This window comes from Phyllostomus discolor, chromosome 8 (genome assembly GCF_004126475.2).
Source record: "Phyllostomus discolor isolate MPI-MPIP mPhyDis1 chromosome 8, mPhyDis1.pri.v3, whole genome shotgun sequence".
NCBI lineage: Eukaryota > Metazoa > Chordata > Mammalia > Chiroptera > Phyllostomidae > Phyllostomus > Phyllostomus discolor.
In genome coordinates this window covers 43,306,719-43,324,874 of record NC_040910.2, presented here as the reverse complement: position 1 = coordinate 43,324,874, position 18,156 = coordinate 43,306,719, and the positions used below count along the sequence as shown (strand labels likewise).

The window sequence follows — 18,156 nt, the reverse complement described above, 5'->3', positions numbered from 1 at the left end:
AACTGTCTGCTCAATGGCTCCACTCCAGACTTCTAACAGGAGGATCTTTAGTTTCTTCGTGTGCAATTTGCTGGTTGTGGGCCTGAAGAGAACCTTAAGGACATCCTGTGAGAGCTTCCGCAACTGAGACAACGGATGAACACAGTCACCCGCCCCTTTCCTAACCTGCCCCGGGAAACCATAGGCAGGCTGTTATGGGCTGGGTTGTGTCTCACTAATAGCCATGTGTTGAAGTTCTCAATGGTAAAACCTCAGAGTGTGGCTATATTTGAAGAAAGGGTTTCTGAAGAAGTAATGAAGTTAAAATAAGGTCATTAGGACGGGCCCTAATCCAATGACTGGTGTCCTTACACAAAGAGGAAATTAGGATACAAGCAACGAAGAGGGAAGACTGTGTGAGGACAGAGGGAGGCAATGGTCATCTACAAGGCTAAGCGAGAGGCCTCAGAAGAAACCAGCCCTGCTGATGCCTTGTTCTCACGCTTATGGCGTCCGGGAAAATAATGCCTGTTTAAGCCACAAGGCTGTAGTACCTTGTTAGGGAAGCCTGAGTAAACTAGCACACTGGTGTCTGAATGAAACCTGGGGTGCCACTGAAGCCGGGTAGCGGGGTACCTGCACTGGCTGCTCCCAGGCCTCCAGGGGTGGATGCACTTACGAGAGAGGTACGATGATGAGGAAGGGCCCATTGATGCGCTTGTGCTCCATGAGGTACGTGATGAGCGCGATGGTCTGGATGGTCTTTCCCAGGCCCATCTCGTCGGCCAGGATGCCGTTCAGGTTGTTGTTATACAGGGACACCAGCCACTCCAAGCCCTTGATCTGCAAAGCAGAGAGGTGGCCCACACTGAAGCCCAGGTCAGGTTGGGGAGCCTTCTCCGCACTTCCAGGACTCAAGCACAACCAGGAGCAAGGGCAGCCCTAGCCACCAACTGCCCTGAGCCACCCGTGTTTTGCTCCCAATCACCCCACTCCTTCTTCCCTTAGCCTCATCCTCAGCAACCATCCCTGTGAAGTCACAGGGTTGCTGTGTTAATAACATATGTACAGGATATTAAGTTGCCTTTTCAGATGCACATCGGTACTTCAGTTTCTGTTACAAGGTCTGTCTCTCACTGCCTGACACCAAGCCACGTAGCACATCGGGACAAACCTGCACAACCACGTGACACTCGATTCAGAAGATCAGGGCTTTGGGGGAACCTGCTGGTGAATCCACCACACAGCCAATAACTGCCTAACACTGTATCCAGATTAACTGAGAGTTTTCCAAAGCTTGCAAGGTTTCCACAATACAGGCAATTACATAAAAGAATGTTTTTCCAATGGAATATTAAGTATATTATAAAGAAAAATTTGGAAATTTTCATAACAGATTAAGGAAGTAACTTCTGGCCAAGCTCTGACTCCCTTGATTACAACACTAGCCACTGGAAATGTCCGCTGGTCACAGGCTTCACCTCTTTGGACCTTGACATCGGCATGGGAGGTTCTGAGAGTTCTTTCATGGAAAGTTGGGGTGTAGGGGCCACACCCTAATGGAAAATCAGGGAAATGTGTTCTTTGATTGGAGATAAACCAGCTGCCTCTTGGGAGCTTATAAATGAGCTTAGATATGGGGCCAGAGAAAAAGAAATTTCCACTGTAGAAGCGCTGACTCTCGGCTGTCCCAGGGAGGCCGGACAAAGAGCTTTAGTGCCAGCGCCACTTCACACTTCACCTTCACAGAAGAGCTGGGGCTGCAGGCTCCAGACAGCTAAGCTCACTCCTTGCTGTCGCATGCTACACAGAGCTTCCTGCAGAAAACATGCACCTGGTGCTGGTTTGACCGCTCCCGAGCTGTGAGATTTTGAGGAACTACTGCACCTCTCTGTTCCGCAGTTGCAGCCCCCTCACCTGTAAAACGCGGAGGCTAAGAGTGCTGACTTCAGAGCCGTTGGGGATTCAGAGGCTAACAGTGCCGAACATGCTGCTACCCTGCCTTGCACAGATCAAGCACCCAGCAGATACTGATACACCGCACCGTTTCATCTCCTCCTGCTGGCTGACTCAACAGATCATATTTCTACTTTACAGAAGGGGACACTGAGATTTAAGAGAGAAGGAGTGAGGTACCAGAGACAAGGAGTAGAATGTGAACTTGGGTCTGTCTGACTTCAGCAGCCTCCCACAAGCTGGGAACTGACTTGCTGAGACTGCTATGTAGCCACGGCCCCCTCCAGCCTCACCTGGTACTGTTTGAGGACACCATTGACCATAAGCGCTGACTGCTTATCCACCCTCTCAGTGACAGCATGGGCTACAGCATAATAGGACTGCAGGCCACGAGCGAGGGCCTGGGACACACCATACTCATCATCGACATCTTGCTTGGCATTCCTGGAAGAAGACAGAATCGGCAGCTGAGGACACATATTAGTATTTGTGACAGTGTACTCTGATACAAGACTCTGGACCAGCCCTTTCTGTCTGAGGACCCGTGACCTGAGCCATAAGACAAGCCAAACTGAAGCTGGACAGTCTCAAGACAGGCAAGGCAGCAAATACTAATCCAGGGAAGAATGAGGCAGTGGCTACCAGCTGGCCAGTGTGAGTGCTGCCCAGGGAGAGGCCGACAATCTAACAGCCCTGCCCCCAGTGAAGGAAGCTGGTAAAGTAGGAGCGTGTGCAAGGAAGCCTTACTCAATGATGTGCCGGGCATCCACCTCAGAGACGTCATCGCTATCTGGATCTGGAATCTTCTTTTTCTCCTCCACAGGTAGGGTAGGAGGCTGCGCTGGCTGTGGCTGTTCCTCTTCCTCCTCCTACCAAGAGACAAAGCCATGTCACCTCAAGACATCCCACAGGGACAGGCACAGGATTCAAGGGGGAAAACACATGTTTGGCACATATCATGCCTCCTCTTTTAATTGATCAGTGTTTTATTTTTAGTTGTCCCAGCGGAGTCCAGACACTTCTTTTCAAGGCTAACTCAGGGTACTCTGTACTTTAGTTACTACTAACAAATTCTTCACGCCCCCGCCCCCATCACACAACAGATTCTACACATTTATTCTTTGTCCAACCTACTCAATCAGTTTTTCACTGGAATCTCTAGGATTTTTCTCAATATAAAACACTTTTTAAAAAGATTTACTTATTTTCAGAGAGAGGAGAAGGGAAAAAGAGAGGGAAAGAAACATCAATGTGGGAAACATTAATCAGATGCCACTTGTACACGCTGTGACAGGGGACCAAACTCACAAGCCAGGCATGTCCCCTGACTGGGAATTGAAGAAGTAACCTTACACTTTGTGGGATGAAGCCCAACCAACTAAGCCACATCAGTAAGGCATCAGTATTAGTGACAGTATTTGGATTTGTGATACAAGTCTTGTATCAGTCTTGTATACTCAATATCTGTTCCTCTTGATTTACTTCTAGCTTTATTGATATGGCTTAAAATGCCTAAAATATGTTCAAACAATACTGGGGATGACAGGCAGAGGCTTTCTATAAACCTGTAAATTAAGTATAAATGTTATTTCACGATAGCAATTTTTCAGCATTTACTGAGATGATGAAGGGATTTTGTGTGACATGTTGGGGACCACCCTGCCTGGTATCAGAAGCTGTAACCCCGACCAATGCTAAAGCTAAGGGAACGACCTTGGACCGTAAGCCACCAAGGAGACAGGCTTATCTCCCTGGCAGGAGCGCTGCTTCTGCTACTTCATTCATAACTGGCCCCCAATGCTTGGTTGGTTAGCCAATGATGGGTAAGATTCCCTAAGGGGGGAACGACCTAAGACGGGCACTATCATGTGGGAGACCCCCAAGGAAGGACTTTGGGGGCTACAGCAAAAAGGGGTGATGGACCCTCGCCCCTCGGATTTGACATAGCCTGAGTCCAGCCTGAGTCCTCATCGTGGGGGAGAAAATCTCCTTATCTCTTGGTTGCCTTAGTTCCCTTGCTCCACGTAAGTCTGAAACAATGACAGGGTGGTGCAGCTCTGTGCTGGAAAGGGCGGGTTCCCCGGGTGATCAGGCCTAAGAAAGAATATGTAAAATCCTGTGAAACCTGCTTAGTTTAGAATGCTCTCAGTTGAATGATGAGGGTCCAGGGAAGAAGTAAGTTTGTTCCTTAAAGATTTTTACAGCTCTTTGACCCTGACTCAGAATAGGTCCTTAGACTTCCTTGTTACCTATTGTTTGATCCTTCCTTTCTAGCAATGAGTAATGAGCTTTACCTGAATTCTTATGCAAACGAAACCAATAAAAAGCCTCTCTGGAGGAGGAACGGGGCACTCTCCCCACCATAGAGAGTGGCCATTTTGTTCCTACTTCCCCATAAGACTTGGTTGTCTCTGTGTGTTTTTCTTGCATGTTGACGAGCCATCCACAGCATTTTTCGGTCACTGCCGGCTGGTGATTGCGACAGTGACACATTAATATACATGAATGCACTTCCCAATAGTAAACCATCTTTGTATTACTGTATAACTCATAGAGTCCCAATAACTATCTTCTTTCTCTAAAATGGAATGACTATAAAACTAAAAAATATATATTTCATTAATCTGCAAAACAATTCCAGTAAAAATCCAGCGAGATTTCTCTTGGTGCATGCAAAATGATTTTATAATAAAAAGGTGATAACGGCACAAACGTTTTGGGCCAAAAAAAACCCCTTAACTGGTACAGACTTACCCTAACTGATATTTTCATGTCTGAAATTAAAATGTGGGTGAGAGTTCTGGCTAAGTCTGAGTGAAGCTGTGACAAATTCTCTCTTCAACAAGCAACTTTAAGCTGAACAAAATTGGAGAAAGCAACGAGATCTCCCTGAGACTGAGAAGTATTAATGCTTAATAAAACCACTGTCCTTCAGGTAGGAAGTGTGGGAATGGGCAGTGTTCTTATATGGGACTGCTTCCAACACCCCTGCACCTCAGTTCCATCACAAAGGTTCTGCCAGGGCAGGCAGTCGTGAGGCCTGGCCGCTGAAGTTGATGGGGACTCAGTCACTACTTTATGGCACTGGGTGATACCCGCATCAGTGGTGCTGCTGGGGAGGGCGAGGCTTTCAGCTGTGGCTGGGAAAGCATATTAGTGGCTGGAGCTGTGCCCATGTACTGAGGAAATGAGAAGAGGCTGAGCAGAAAATAAAAGCCATACTGGCTCTAGGTGTCTAAACACGATCTCTGTCCCATCGTTGGGTGACTACTAAATTAACGAAGAAACACATCCCACGCCTTGAGAACCAGGATTAAAAATAAAAATGAGAGTAAAACCAAAACAATAAACTGAGCAGAGACACCAAAGGCAGCACACACTGTGGGGAAACAATTCCACAGACTCAGTCCATGTAAATTACTGAATAAGCAAACAAACAACACTATCAAAATGACCGTTTCCAGGGGAAAAGTCAGAATCTGAAGTGGTTAAAATAGGCTTCCACTGAACGTTACAGTACCAGAGAAAGGAGGAAAGTGTGGTAAGTACTCAGGGAAAAGCAGCTGAACCTGTCTCTGTTCCCAGATGTTGGATGGACTTAGAATTATAACTTGGAAGAAACTAATATAAGTATTTCAAAGCTACTATAAATATGTTCAAAGAACTAAAGGAAACCATCTTTAAGCACAATGAATCAAGAAACAGTTGAGGTGGTTGGAGCATTGCCTCGATATGCCAAGATTGTGGACTTGAAACCCAGTCAGGGCACATACAAGCAGCAACCAATGAATGCATAAATAAGTGGAACAACAAATGATGTTTCTCTCTCTCTTTCTCAAATGCAAACAACAACAACAACAACAACAACAACAAAACCACACACAGAAAATCGTAATAGAAGACAGTAATGAAAAACTCCCTCAATTTGATGGAAAACATGAAACTATCCAGACAAGACGCTGAACAACACCAAGGAATATAATAACAAAGACAGGCTTCACAAACTGCCAAAGACAAACAGAAAATCTTAAAAGCAAAAAAGAGAAAAACAAAGTATCAAGTAGAGTAGCATCAATGCAATTAGTGGCTAAATTCGCATCTAAAACAAGAAGCCAGAAAGTTAGGAGAAAGATATTAAAAGGAAAAAGGCTGTCAACAAATAATTCTATGTCCTGCTAAATTATCTTTCCAAAATGAAAGCTAAAGAAATACCTTCTCAGACCTGACCAGCGGCTCAAATGGTTGGAGCATCATCCTGTTCATCAAAAGGCTGCAGGTACAATCCCCAGTCGGGGCACATACAGGAAGCAACCAATCAATGCTCCTCTGTCTCTCTCCCCCCTCTTCTTCTCTCTCTAAAATCAATAAGCATATCCCTCAGGTAGGATTAAAAAAAAACAAACTAAAAAAGCTTAATGACAATAAAAAACAAGAAATAAAATGCTACACTAAAAAATAGTCAACCCAAAAGAAGGCAGTAAAGGAGAAATAGAGAAAAAAAGACAGAAGACAAACCGCAAAATGGAAAATGTAAACAAAATCATATCTATAATGAAATGTGAACAGTATAAATCTCAAAAGGCAGACAGCAGCATCCCAGATAAAAAAGCAGGACCTAGCCATCTGCTATTTCCGATTCAAATGAACAGATAGCTTTAAAGTAACACAACAAAAACATTTACACTATGCAAACAGTAACTACAAGAAAGGTGGAGTGACTGCACTAATATGCAACAAAATAAATTTCAACACCAAAAATATTACTAGAGACAAAGACATATTTTATGACAGAATGTTAAATATATTAATAACAATTAAATACAAGGGCGGAACCACGCAAAAAACCTGAAATTATCCTTCGGAGGGTAGACCCCTTGTATTATAGGCTCCCCCCACCACCCCGCTAGGTGAGTGTTGTAAGAACCTATCTGTACCAGTCTGCCAGCTGTTGTTGTTGTGAGAGGCTGCACTCGGCTTCAGTGGATGTTTGTGAAGACTCTTTCAATGTGTCTACCCATTTCATGATGGATGATTTATAAGGGCACCTGCCCATACCTCGTTGAGTGTCCGGCAGTTTTTGAACAAAAACGGTATGACTCCCTTACCCTACCCTCCCAATTCACCCAATCTCATCCTGAGCAACTTTTTCTGTTTCCCAAGTTGAAAAGAGTCCTCAGAGGGAAACATTTTGCCGATGTGGATAGGGTGACAAAACAGCAAGAGGCACCAGACGATATCAAAATCTATAGGTTCAAAAACTGTTTTGAGCAGTGGAAAAAACATCTCAGCAGGTGTATTGTATCAAATGGAGAGCACTTTGATAGTGACTAAAGTTTAAACATGAAAGAATAAGTACACAATTTTTAAATAAATAAATTCCATTTTGGGGGTCCCCCCTTGTATACCTATCAACAGAGCATCAAAATAAATGAAGTAAAAACTGACAGAATTTAAAGGAGAAATAGACAATTCAACAGAAACAGCTGGAGAGTTGACAACTTCATTCTCAACAACTCATAGGACAATTAGAGAAAAACCAGCAAAGACACAGAGGACCCGAGCAACACTACCCACCAGCTCAATGTAACTACCATACCAACGCTCTGCCCAAAGACTGCAGAGTCCTTTCCACGTGAACATGAAACGGTCCCCAGAATGCTAAACTATAAAATGAGCCTCAGTAAATTTAAAAGAATTAAAATCATACAAAGTGTCTTCTCAAATCAAAAACAGGGTATTTCAAAGAGAGCTTATGTGATCAAAACCAGGAGCTCTTAACACTATGACCTAAGATTAAAGTTCTCCATAGGATGTAATAGACACTCAATGTTTCCTGAGGAGATTTAAGAATTCTTTTAAAATCTGGGAAATTCTCGAATTCTTAAAATTTAGTAATATACTTCTAAATGACCCAGAGGGTCAAAAAAAATCACAAAAGAAACTAGAAAATATTTTGAACTGAATGAAAACAAAAGCAACATATCAACATGTATGAACTGCAACTTAATCAGTGCTCAGAAGACTATAACTTTAAACACCTACACCAGAAAAAATGTCCCTGCCCTGGCTGGTGTGCCTCAATAGATTTGAGTGCCAGCCTAAGAACCATAGGGTCATGGGTTCCATTCCTGCTCAGGACACATGCCTGGGTTATGGGCCAGGTCCCCAGTAGGGGGAGTGTGAAAGGCAGCTACACACTGAGGTTTTTCTCCCTCTCTTTCTCCTCTCTTCCCTGTCTCTAAAAATAAATCAATAAAATCTATTTAAAAAAGAGAAGTCTCAAGTCAATAATATAAGCTTAGGTAGACTAGCAAACAAAATAAAACGCAGATTACTAAATTACCAAAATGAGCAATGAAAGAGATATCACTACCAACCCCACAGAAATATGTTAATAAGGAACTACTATAAATAACTTTATGCCAACAAACAACAAAGATGAAATGGACAAACTGCTAGAAAGACATAATTAAAACTGACTCAAGAAGTACACAAATCTGAATGAAACCTGTACCAGCTAACTGAATTAGTAACCAAGAATTTATTCATGATGAAAAGGCAAGTCCCACATGGCTTAACTGAAGAATTCTATTAAATATTTTAAGATTAATACAAATTATTCACAAACTCTTCAAGAAAGCAGAGGAGGAGTGAACATTTTCCAACCCCTTCTATAAGGCCAATGTTAACCCAGTATCAAAACCACAAACATATCACAAGAAAACTACAGACCAAGATCCCTCATGAATACAGACCCCAAAGACCTCAACAAAATATTAGCAACACTGCAATATACAGAAAAGACTGTACACAAGGACAAAGCAGAACTAACCCCAGGAATGCAAGGTTGGATTAATATCCAAAAATTAATTTATATAATAAAGCATGTTAGTAGATAACAGACAAAAACCAGATAATCAAACTTAATGACAGAAAAAGGAGACGACAAAATCTAGCCCATTTGTGATAAAAATTTCAATAAACTAGAAGAAAATTTACTCAAATTGGTAAAGAGCATCTACAAAAAACCTGCAACTAACACCAAAGAGCACTGACAGACTAAACGCATTACTCGTAAGACTGGAAAAAAGGGCAAGGATGCCTGCTTTTGACACTTCTGTTCAGCACTATACTGGAATCTAGCCAGTGCAATAAAGAAAGAAAAAAGAAACTGAAGGCACATGGACAAGAAGGGTAGGTAAGTACTAAAACTGCCATTATTTACAGATGGCATGATCCTGCATGTGAAAATTCTAAAGAATCCACAAAAACAACAAAACAAAACTATCAGAACTAACAAGTATAGCAAGTTTGTAGGCTAAAAGATCAGGATTTTAAAACATCAATATAACAAATTTAATTTTTTATAATGGCAACAAAATATCTAAAAATACAATTAAGGAAATTCTATTTATAATAGCAACAAAAGGAATAAAATATTTAAGAATAGCCCTGGCTGGTGTGTCTCAGTGGATTAAGTGCTGGCCTGCAAAATAGAAGGTTGCCAGTTCAATTCACAGCCAGGGCACATGCCTGGGTTGAGGGCCGGGTCTGTAGTCGGAGGTGTGTAAGGGGTAACTCATCAATGTAGCTCTCGCTCATCGATGTTTCTCTCCCTCCCTTCTCATCTCTCTAAAAATAAGTAATTAAAATCTTTTAAAAGAAATAAATTTAACAAAAAAGTATAAAAACTGTACTCTGAAAACTATAAAACACTGCTAAGTGAAATTAAGGATGATCAAAATAAATGGAGAGACATTCCATGTTCATGGATTGGGAAGGCTAAATATTGTTAAGATGTGATTCTTCCCAAACTGATTAACAGATTCAACTCAAACCCAATAAAAATCCCAGGAATCACTTTTATAGTAACTGATGAGCTGATATAGGAACATAGGAATTTAGAATAGACAAAAGCAGTAAAGTTAGAGGAGTAACACCCTGGTTTCAAAAACTTACTATAAGTTACAATAATCAAGATAGACTGGCAGGAGAACAAAAAGAACATACAGAGATCAACAGAGTAAAACTGAGAGTAAGAAACCCTTACATTCACAGTTAACTGATTTCCCATAAAAGTGCCAAGACAATTTCAAGGGGCAAAAATAGTCTTTTCATTACATGGTGTTGTGTAAGTGAATGTCCATATGCAGAAAAATAAACTTAAACCTCCACCTCATAGAATTCAACTCAACTATGACCCTAAATGTAAGAGCTTAAACTATGAAATTCTTAGAAGAAAACAGTAGAGAAAAATCTTTGTGACTTTAAAAGAGATCTTAGATACAATACCAAAAGCATAATTCATAAGAAAAATTGATAAACTGGATTTTATCAAAATTTAAATTTTCTCCATTTCAAAAGACACCACTGAGGGAAAAAGGCAAGCCAACTAGAAGATACTTGGAAGTTATATATCTGATGGGGCATGTATCAAGAATATACAAAAAATTCTTACAACTCAATGAGATGACAAACGACCCAAAATGTGTGAAAGATCTGGACTTTGACCAAAGAAGATACATGAATAGTGTATAAGCCTAAGAAAAAATGTTACATCATTAGTTACTAGGAAAATACAAATTAAAACCACAATGAGATACTACTACACACCCACTAAGATGAGTATAATCAAAAAGACAGATACACCAACTGCTGATGAGGATAGGAAGAAACTGAATCCCATTAAATGGTACAACCACTTTAGAAAAGTTGGGCAGTTTCTTAAAAAGATGAACATAAACTTACCATGAGACCCAGCAATGCTGCTCCTAGGTATTACCCAAGAGAAATGAAAATGCATGTCCACACACATACACATGTGCAGAAATGTTCACAACAACATTACTCGTAATAGCAAGGAATGGAAACATAAATGCCTCACTGGTGAAAGGGCAAACAAACACGGCACATGCGAACAATGAAATGTGACTCAGGACTAAAAAAAATAAAGGCCTCTTGACACACAGAACATGGATCAACCTGATAAGTGAAAAAAGCCAGACACAAAATACTACATGTTACACAACTCCACTTATATGAAATATTCAGAAAAGGCAAATCTATACAGACAGTGGTCTGTATAAAGCACATCAGTGGTCTCCTGGGTCTGGAGGAGGGAGCAGGAACAAGCTAAAAACAAACAGGAGGGGGCATTTTCGGGGGACGGAAAACATTCTAAAGCTGATATGCAGCAATAATTGCACAGTTCTGAAAATTCACTAAAAATCACTGAATTGTATGCTCACTATGGATGCATTTTTATGGTATGTAAATTATACCTCCATAAAGCTGTTAAAAAATTACAACAAAATATTACACTGGTTGAAGAACCATTAGAGTGTTAAAAGAAACTGAACAGGTAGCCCTAAAAAGACTCCAATGGATATGAAAACCAAACATACCGTTTTTAAAAAATATCACCAGTCAGTAAGAAGGGACAGCTTTTACGGAATGCCAATTTACTCAATACTACTGGGGTTGGGGTAGGGGGTGGTCAGAGCTCCACCCCATACCCTACACCAAATACATTCCAGAAGACCTAAGTAGAAGAAAGTGAAGGGAGTAAAAACAGGACAAAGGAAAAGATATATTTAGGTGAACAGTAAGCTGATTTCAGACTGGGATAAATATAAAAGAGTGCTTAAAAATTCAGTTTAAAAACACTTAACTAATTAAATTAAACAAATGAAGCAAACCCTTCACAGAAAAAACCTAAATGATCAGTTAACACTCATAAAAATGTTCAATCTTAATAGCATTTTAAAAAAATGCCCATTAAAATTTCCTTTTTAAAAAAGGAGTGGAGGTGGCAAAGCTTTTTAAGGCACTCGAAAGCCTTTTCAGACACTGACCCAGCTGAAGTGGCAGTGAAGAACACCCTGCAGGATGCTCCCTGTGTGACATGAATGCTGCCTTCAGAAACTCCACCCCTGGCTCCCTCTGAGTTATCCTTCCCAAGTGTTTGATTCTACTTAATCTGATAAATTAAAAATTAAAATAGTCATGTGCGGTTAGAGGCTACTCTATTGGATAGTGCGTCTCCAAAGCACCAACTTCCCATCAGAACTGGGGCCTCTGCTGCCCTCTGCCCATCTCGTTCCACATGACACCCAGGCAGAGTGGGAGAGGGTCACAGCATGCAGAGGTGACTGAGGCACAAGGCGTAGAGGTCACCGCTACAGAGCTCCAAGGGCCTTGACAGAAGGAAATGGACTCTTACCTCCTCCTCTTCTTCTGAGCCACTTTCTTCACTATCAGATCTTGGAGCTACTTCATACCTAGAAAAAAACACTAGTTTTTTAATATAAATCTCCCCCAGACCAGCATGAGTCACCCCACCAAACTGGCTATTTCCAAATGAAAGCAAAATCACCCCCAGCTGCCAGCCCACTCCCCACGGAACAAGGCTGACTCAGGATCCTGGCTGCACCTGGAACTCAAGGCCTGACTCACCCCGGGTTCATCTCGAGCCAGGCCTCCAGCTGCCCCGCTTTGGGGGCGTCCGTGCCTGTGAGGATCTTCCCGCTCTCCACGTGGATCACTTTCACAGGCAGGTCACTCATTTGGCTGGTCTCATCCAGAGGCTAAAAAAGAGCCACATGTGTGACTTTCGCTTCTGTGGTGTCCATACCTCAGATGTTCGTTCACTAACCACGGCCAACTGGGGAAGTGCACCCCCAACTCCATGCCCCCAAAATGGCACACAACCATGGCCAGTGGCTGTGAAAATGGGTTACCTGTATATTAATGATTCAAGAAAACACAGAACCCATTGACGACAACAGTTTCTTGGAGGTAACAGACATACTTGTTTTCATTTTCAAATGGGTAACTACATGTTGAACTATTCAACACAGTTCAAAATTCCAAAGAATACAGAGTGTGGATTCTCCCTGATCCCCGTCCCGGAGCCTGACAGTTTCTTTTGTCACAGATGCCCACTGGTACCAGTTTCTCAGGCTTCCTTCCAGATCAATTCCATGCATCAGAAACAAGAACTGGTTTCTCCTCATTTTTACACAAATGACTGTACTATTCACATTCTTTTGGCCTTGATTTTTTCCATTTATACTGTATTTCTTAGCAACAAATATGAAATTCTTTGATTTCTCATTTTGAGATGTCAACTTTAGGTAAACAGTTCCCCCTTCAAATTTCCTGGAGAAAGAATTCAAAATAAGGATGAATTTCTTAGTGTAAACCTTTGCATTGTGAAAATTAATAAACAAAAAACTGGATCAACTAAATTGGATCCAATTAAATTGAACTAAACTTGGAGGTGGGAAGGCCTGTAGAGGGAGCTCTTGTGCTCTACCACTTGAAGCCAATGACCCCAACCAGGAAGTCCATTACAAATCCCACCAGAAGGAAAGCTGCCTTGCACAGCCCAACACAAAGCGCATCCACTTGACTATCCAGCAGGGAAACGGTATTCCTCTTGCCAAGTAACAAATCTAGACAATTAAAACCCAGTTCAACCAATGAGAAGCTACCATCACCTAAACTCTTATTTTTTTCCAGTAAGTTTTCATCTTTCTCTTGCTGGCTTTTCTGATTCATCCTTGTTTCTATGAAAACCTACCATCTTGCATAACCCCTCTGTTTGCTAGATGAGCTGCTACCCAACTCATGAATTATTAAATAAAACCAATTAGATCTTCAAATTTACTCAACTAAATTTCATTAACAGCACCTTCCAAGTATTTGTATCTTCCTCTCCTTTTTTCAAAGTACTGCACTCGCCACAACACCATCCATACAGTAGAGAGAGATTAGCGTCCATGCACATTACAACCTCACCCTCAAAGTGGTCCACCTTCGTAAGGTAGGGGGGGAGTGGTGAACCAACCCCTGATGCACAAACCTCCAATTGGTGACTTTTACCCCGAGTGCTCCTTGGGAACATTTAACAGTGCTGATGCCTGCACCTACCCACCCAAGTAATTCTGACTCAATTGCTCTAGAGTGTTATAAAAACTCCCCTGGTGATTCAGATGTACAGCCAAGATTGAGAACCACTGGCTGGGAATAAGGACAATTCACAGCCACCACTAAGTGATGCTTCTGTTACAAAGCAGGCCAGGAAGAGAACCCTTCCAAGGAACCAACCTTGCTGTACCCAATCTTGGACTTCGAGCCTCCAGAACTGTGAGAACATAAATGTTTGTTATTTAAGCTACACAGGCTATGGTGTTGTGGTGTTTTATTAAGACAGCCCAAGCTAAGGGAGCATCAAAGGTAATACACAAGGAGGCTCATTGCAGCAACACTGCAATAGGAAAAAAGGAAACAAGGGAAATCACTATCAACTGGGGAGGAGGTGAAAAGAGTTTCTCAGTGCAGGCTCTTTGTAACATAATAGCTTCAAATGGGAAGCAAATTAAAGAACTATCAATCTGAATGACAAAATAGATTCTACCATGTCAACGCAATAAAATGAAAAGAGAACTAATGACTTGATATGGAAAGTGGTGTGAGATTTTTGGCTAAGTGGGAAAAGCCTAATGTCTAGATTGACCCAAATAGTCCCAAAATAAAACAAAGAGGATATAAGCACAAAGATTTCAGGAAGTATAGAGAAGACATCAACCAGGAATCAGTGTGCATGCCTGGGCTTATACTTTGCATGTTGTCACTAACATTTTTTCTGTAAGAAGTATTACATTTCAGCAACATTAGAAAGAACAGGGTAAGTGTCCATGAGCTAACATGGGAAGACAGTCTGAGATACAATGCAAGGTGAGAAAAAGAAAACCATCCAGTCAGTAGCTCAGGTACAGAAAAGGCCAGGAGCAAACACTCCAATGGTTACGCAGGATTTCCCTCTGGGAAGTGGGACAAGGAGGGGTCAGGGGAGGCAGTAAAGACAATGCTTCTTATTTACACATCTCACTGTTACACATGTTTCTCCCAAATGAGTGTATTATATCAGAATGGGTGCTTTCAGGAGGTGGGAAGGAATGTTGTGGAAAGATGGGTGTGTGGGGAGCGCAAGCCCTCTCTGAGTGGGCCACTTTGTACAGTTCTGACTTTCGGAACAAGCCAGTGTTTCACAACCTAACTAAATCAACAATGAGTAAAGAAGTAAAACCAGCAGGGTGGGAGAAGTCACAATGACTGGCACAAAGGGTGAACTTATTCAAGTAACTTCTGTACATAATATTTGGAGAACAGACTTGGGATGAAGAACTCCAAACACACACTGACTTCTACCTAGGAGGTTCCTTTTACAGAGGGGGATGCATTAGCAGTTCTGAATGTACATCCTGTTCTTCTAGGATTGAGCAAATAGGGAAATGTATCATGGCTAGTGGGAGCCAGGTTTTTGCTGTTTCCATACGGAAAGCGAGGATAGAAATAACCCTATGGTACTGGATTACAACTGGTGGTATCAGTGTGATCGCACAGTGTTTACTATATATACATATGAAGAGCAAGGTATGTGTATACACACACGTACACCTATTTCCACATCTGTTTGGTGAAAGGGCCTAGAAGCAATGACACCAAGGAGCAATGAGCACTCCTAGATTTTAATTTTAAGATATTCCTCTTTGAGAAAAGGAACTAAGGCTCATGGGAGAAATGACCAACTCCAGGGCTCAGGCAAACAGAAGATGAGCCTGACCACTATGGTGCACAAACAAGTCAGGAGGCCCCCAAGAATAGTTGGGGACACATCAAAAGGATGCAGAAATTTGAAGGGACTCCTACTGGCCCAAAATGAAACAATCTGAGCATAAAAATAAACACTGATAATGAATTAAACTAAATAATCCCTTACACTAAGTAAGAATCCATGAGAGGGCACTGTGTTTCATGGGCCAAATGGGAAAGAAGAAAAAGCCTTTCCTTCCTGCAGAAAGGAAAAACTTTTTAAAGAGAGAAGGAATGACGTGGAAAAAAAATTACCATTTCATAACCACTGAACCAAAAACTGATACAGGCAGAAATAATGGATGCTGAATCCACTGGATGGAAGTATTTGAAATTACAATTATGTGTACACAGTCTCAAGGACCTCTTTCTCACGTGGCACTTAATCACAAAAGGAGAAACAGTAACTTCACAGCAGGGATGGCTTGGCCAACACCAAGAGATCAAGGATCAAGGTCAATAGCACCCATGATGGAACAAATCTGTGCCAAACACTCCTGATGTGATGCACCAAGAAGGATGAGCATCACTTTAGGGTCTTCCTACTGAAACACGTAACCTGAATCTAATGACAGGGCAATACCAGTCAAACCCAAACTGAAGGCCACTGTAGGAAACACCTGGCCTATGCTCCCTTGGAAATTCCAAGGTCATAAAAAGCAAAAAAAAGTGAGGAGCTATTTAAGATCAAAGACAAAGACTACCACTGAATGCAACATGTGAACCAGAGTTTTCTACTGCTGTGAAGGACACTGGGGAGACAACTGGAGAGATCTTCATAAGGGCTGTGGATTAGAGCATGGTATTGCATCCATGTTCATTTCTGGTTTTTGATCATTATACAGTTACAGAAAAGAGTGACCGTGTTTTTAAGAAATACACACGGAAACACATGGAGGAAGAGGGCCACCATGTCTGTACCTGATGCTCAAATGATTTAGGGGAAAATGATGATATATGAAAACACAGGGAATCTGGGTGATGAGTACACATATATTCACTGTTCTCAGACCACTCATGAGTCTAAAATTACATTAAAGTAAAAACTGAAAAATAAATAATATGGCATGTGCATAGGAAAAGGTTCGTAAGAAAACACCTAATCTTTAACGATGTTTTCTCTGGGTAGTGGGATTGAGAAGTGGATGGGATGGTGGCAGGGGACATGTACGGTTTCTTACCATCATGATATACAGTTTTACAGCTTAAGGAAAAAAAAATGAAGGAAATAGATCTCAGCTCTAGAGCTACATTGACATTTCCTCAAAAAGAAATCCCTGGTTCCTCACCTCGCCATCAGGTCCTATTGCAGGTGTCTGTCCTTCTGCGTTTTCTGCCTTCTGGAAGTAAAGAGCAATACAGTCACTCCATGATGGGGAGGCTGAGGCAGCACACACCAAGAGAACCACTCCAGTCCCCAGCATACCTTCTTTTTCTTCTTCTTCTTTTTCTCCTTGGCAACCTGGGCAGCTTTGTGCTGCCGCACCAGCTCCGTGAGGTTGGCCACATACTCATCTGTCTGCTGTAAGAGGTAGGCCAAGCGCTTGTCCTTCTTCTGGTCAATGAGCTTGCGGTACCCTTCCTCATCTTCTGCCTGCAAAGGCGTGTGGTTATGGTGTTTGCTTGTGAGGCATGCTCATCCGTCAGCACCCAGGACAGGCAAACCAAAGTGAAGAAGTCCACTGGGAGTTACTGTTGACTAGTAACCAGACTCGCATTTAGGCAGCTCTTAGTCACACCCAGCACTGTGCTGTATACAGGCCTTTCACACAACATCACTTCTGCCTTCAGTATTTCCCCAACTCTCACCCAGAGGTAGGCCCTGCAGAAACCTGCTGGACAGACACAGTCCTCTCCAGAGCTGTTTCAAGTCCACTATCAAGTTCTGTCCCCTCTGTTCAGAAACATGTCCCAAATCCAAATCCTCTCTTCTACCTGGTCCATGTAATATCTCTCCCACAGACCTTCTGACACAAGGCCCTCCTGGCTTTCTAAGAATAAACCAGCCCTGGCTAGTGTGGCTCAGTGGTTGAGTGTCAGCCTGTGAATCAGGGGGTTGCTGGTTCGATTCCCAGTCTGGGGCACATGCCTGGGTTGCAGGTTGGGTCCCCAGAGGGGGGCATGTGAGAGGCAACCACACATTGATGTTTCTCTCCCTCTCTCTCTCTCCTTACCCTCTCTAAAAAATAAATAAATAAAATCTTTAAAAGAAAAGAATAAGTCAGATCACATCACCCCAGCTTATAATCTCCGTGATTCCCCCTCATGTTCAGAGGTAAAACCAAAGCCCTCCCAGTGGCCTGCAAGGCCCCATGTCCCCTGCCCTTGGGACTCTGACTGCATGCCTCCTCCACACCATTCTGTTCCAGGAACTACTGACTGTGCCTTGCAATTGGCTTTTTCCCACCTCAGGCCTTTGATGTTGGTTCCTCTATCCCTAGGAGGCACTTCCTCCAAATTTCCACATTCGTGGGTCATTCCCACACTTCTGGTACCACTCACTCAGTCTCATCCTTGTCCTACTTCATTCTCTTTACTGTACTTTCAATCACCCAACACTGT

The 18,156-nt window shown here is 42.3% G+C and overlaps 1 protein-coding gene and 1 pseudogene across 6 annotated transcripts in view; one reads left to right on the top strand and one right to left on the bottom strand.

Annotated features, from left to right (window-relative positions):
• Positions 1-18,156, bottom strand: part of SMARCA4 (SWI/SNF related, matrix associated, actin dependent regulator of chromatin, subfamily a, member 4) — an 84,569-nt gene that overhangs the window by 40,783 nt on the left and 25,630 nt on the right. For all 6 annotated transcript variants that reach the window (XM_036034354.1, XM_028520637.2, XM_028520639.2 and 3 more), the window contains exons 10-16: positions 17,021-17,188; positions 16,884-16,934; positions 12,391-12,521; positions 12,158-12,215; positions 2,683-2,804; positions 2,229-2,379; positions 659-822 (exon numbers count right to left, since the gene is read on the bottom strand). In XM_036034354.1, the coding sequence (XP_035890247.1) occupies positions 659-822; positions 2,229-2,379; positions 2,683-2,804; positions 12,158-12,215; positions 12,391-12,521; positions 16,884-16,934; positions 17,021-17,188 (845 nt within the window). The remainder of the gene's footprint in view (positions 1-658; positions 823-2,228; positions 2,380-2,682; positions 2,805-12,157; positions 12,216-12,390; positions 12,522-16,883; positions 16,935-17,020; positions 17,189-18,156) is intronic.
• On the top strand, positions 7,667-7,784 carry LOC114504405 (annotated as a pseudogene).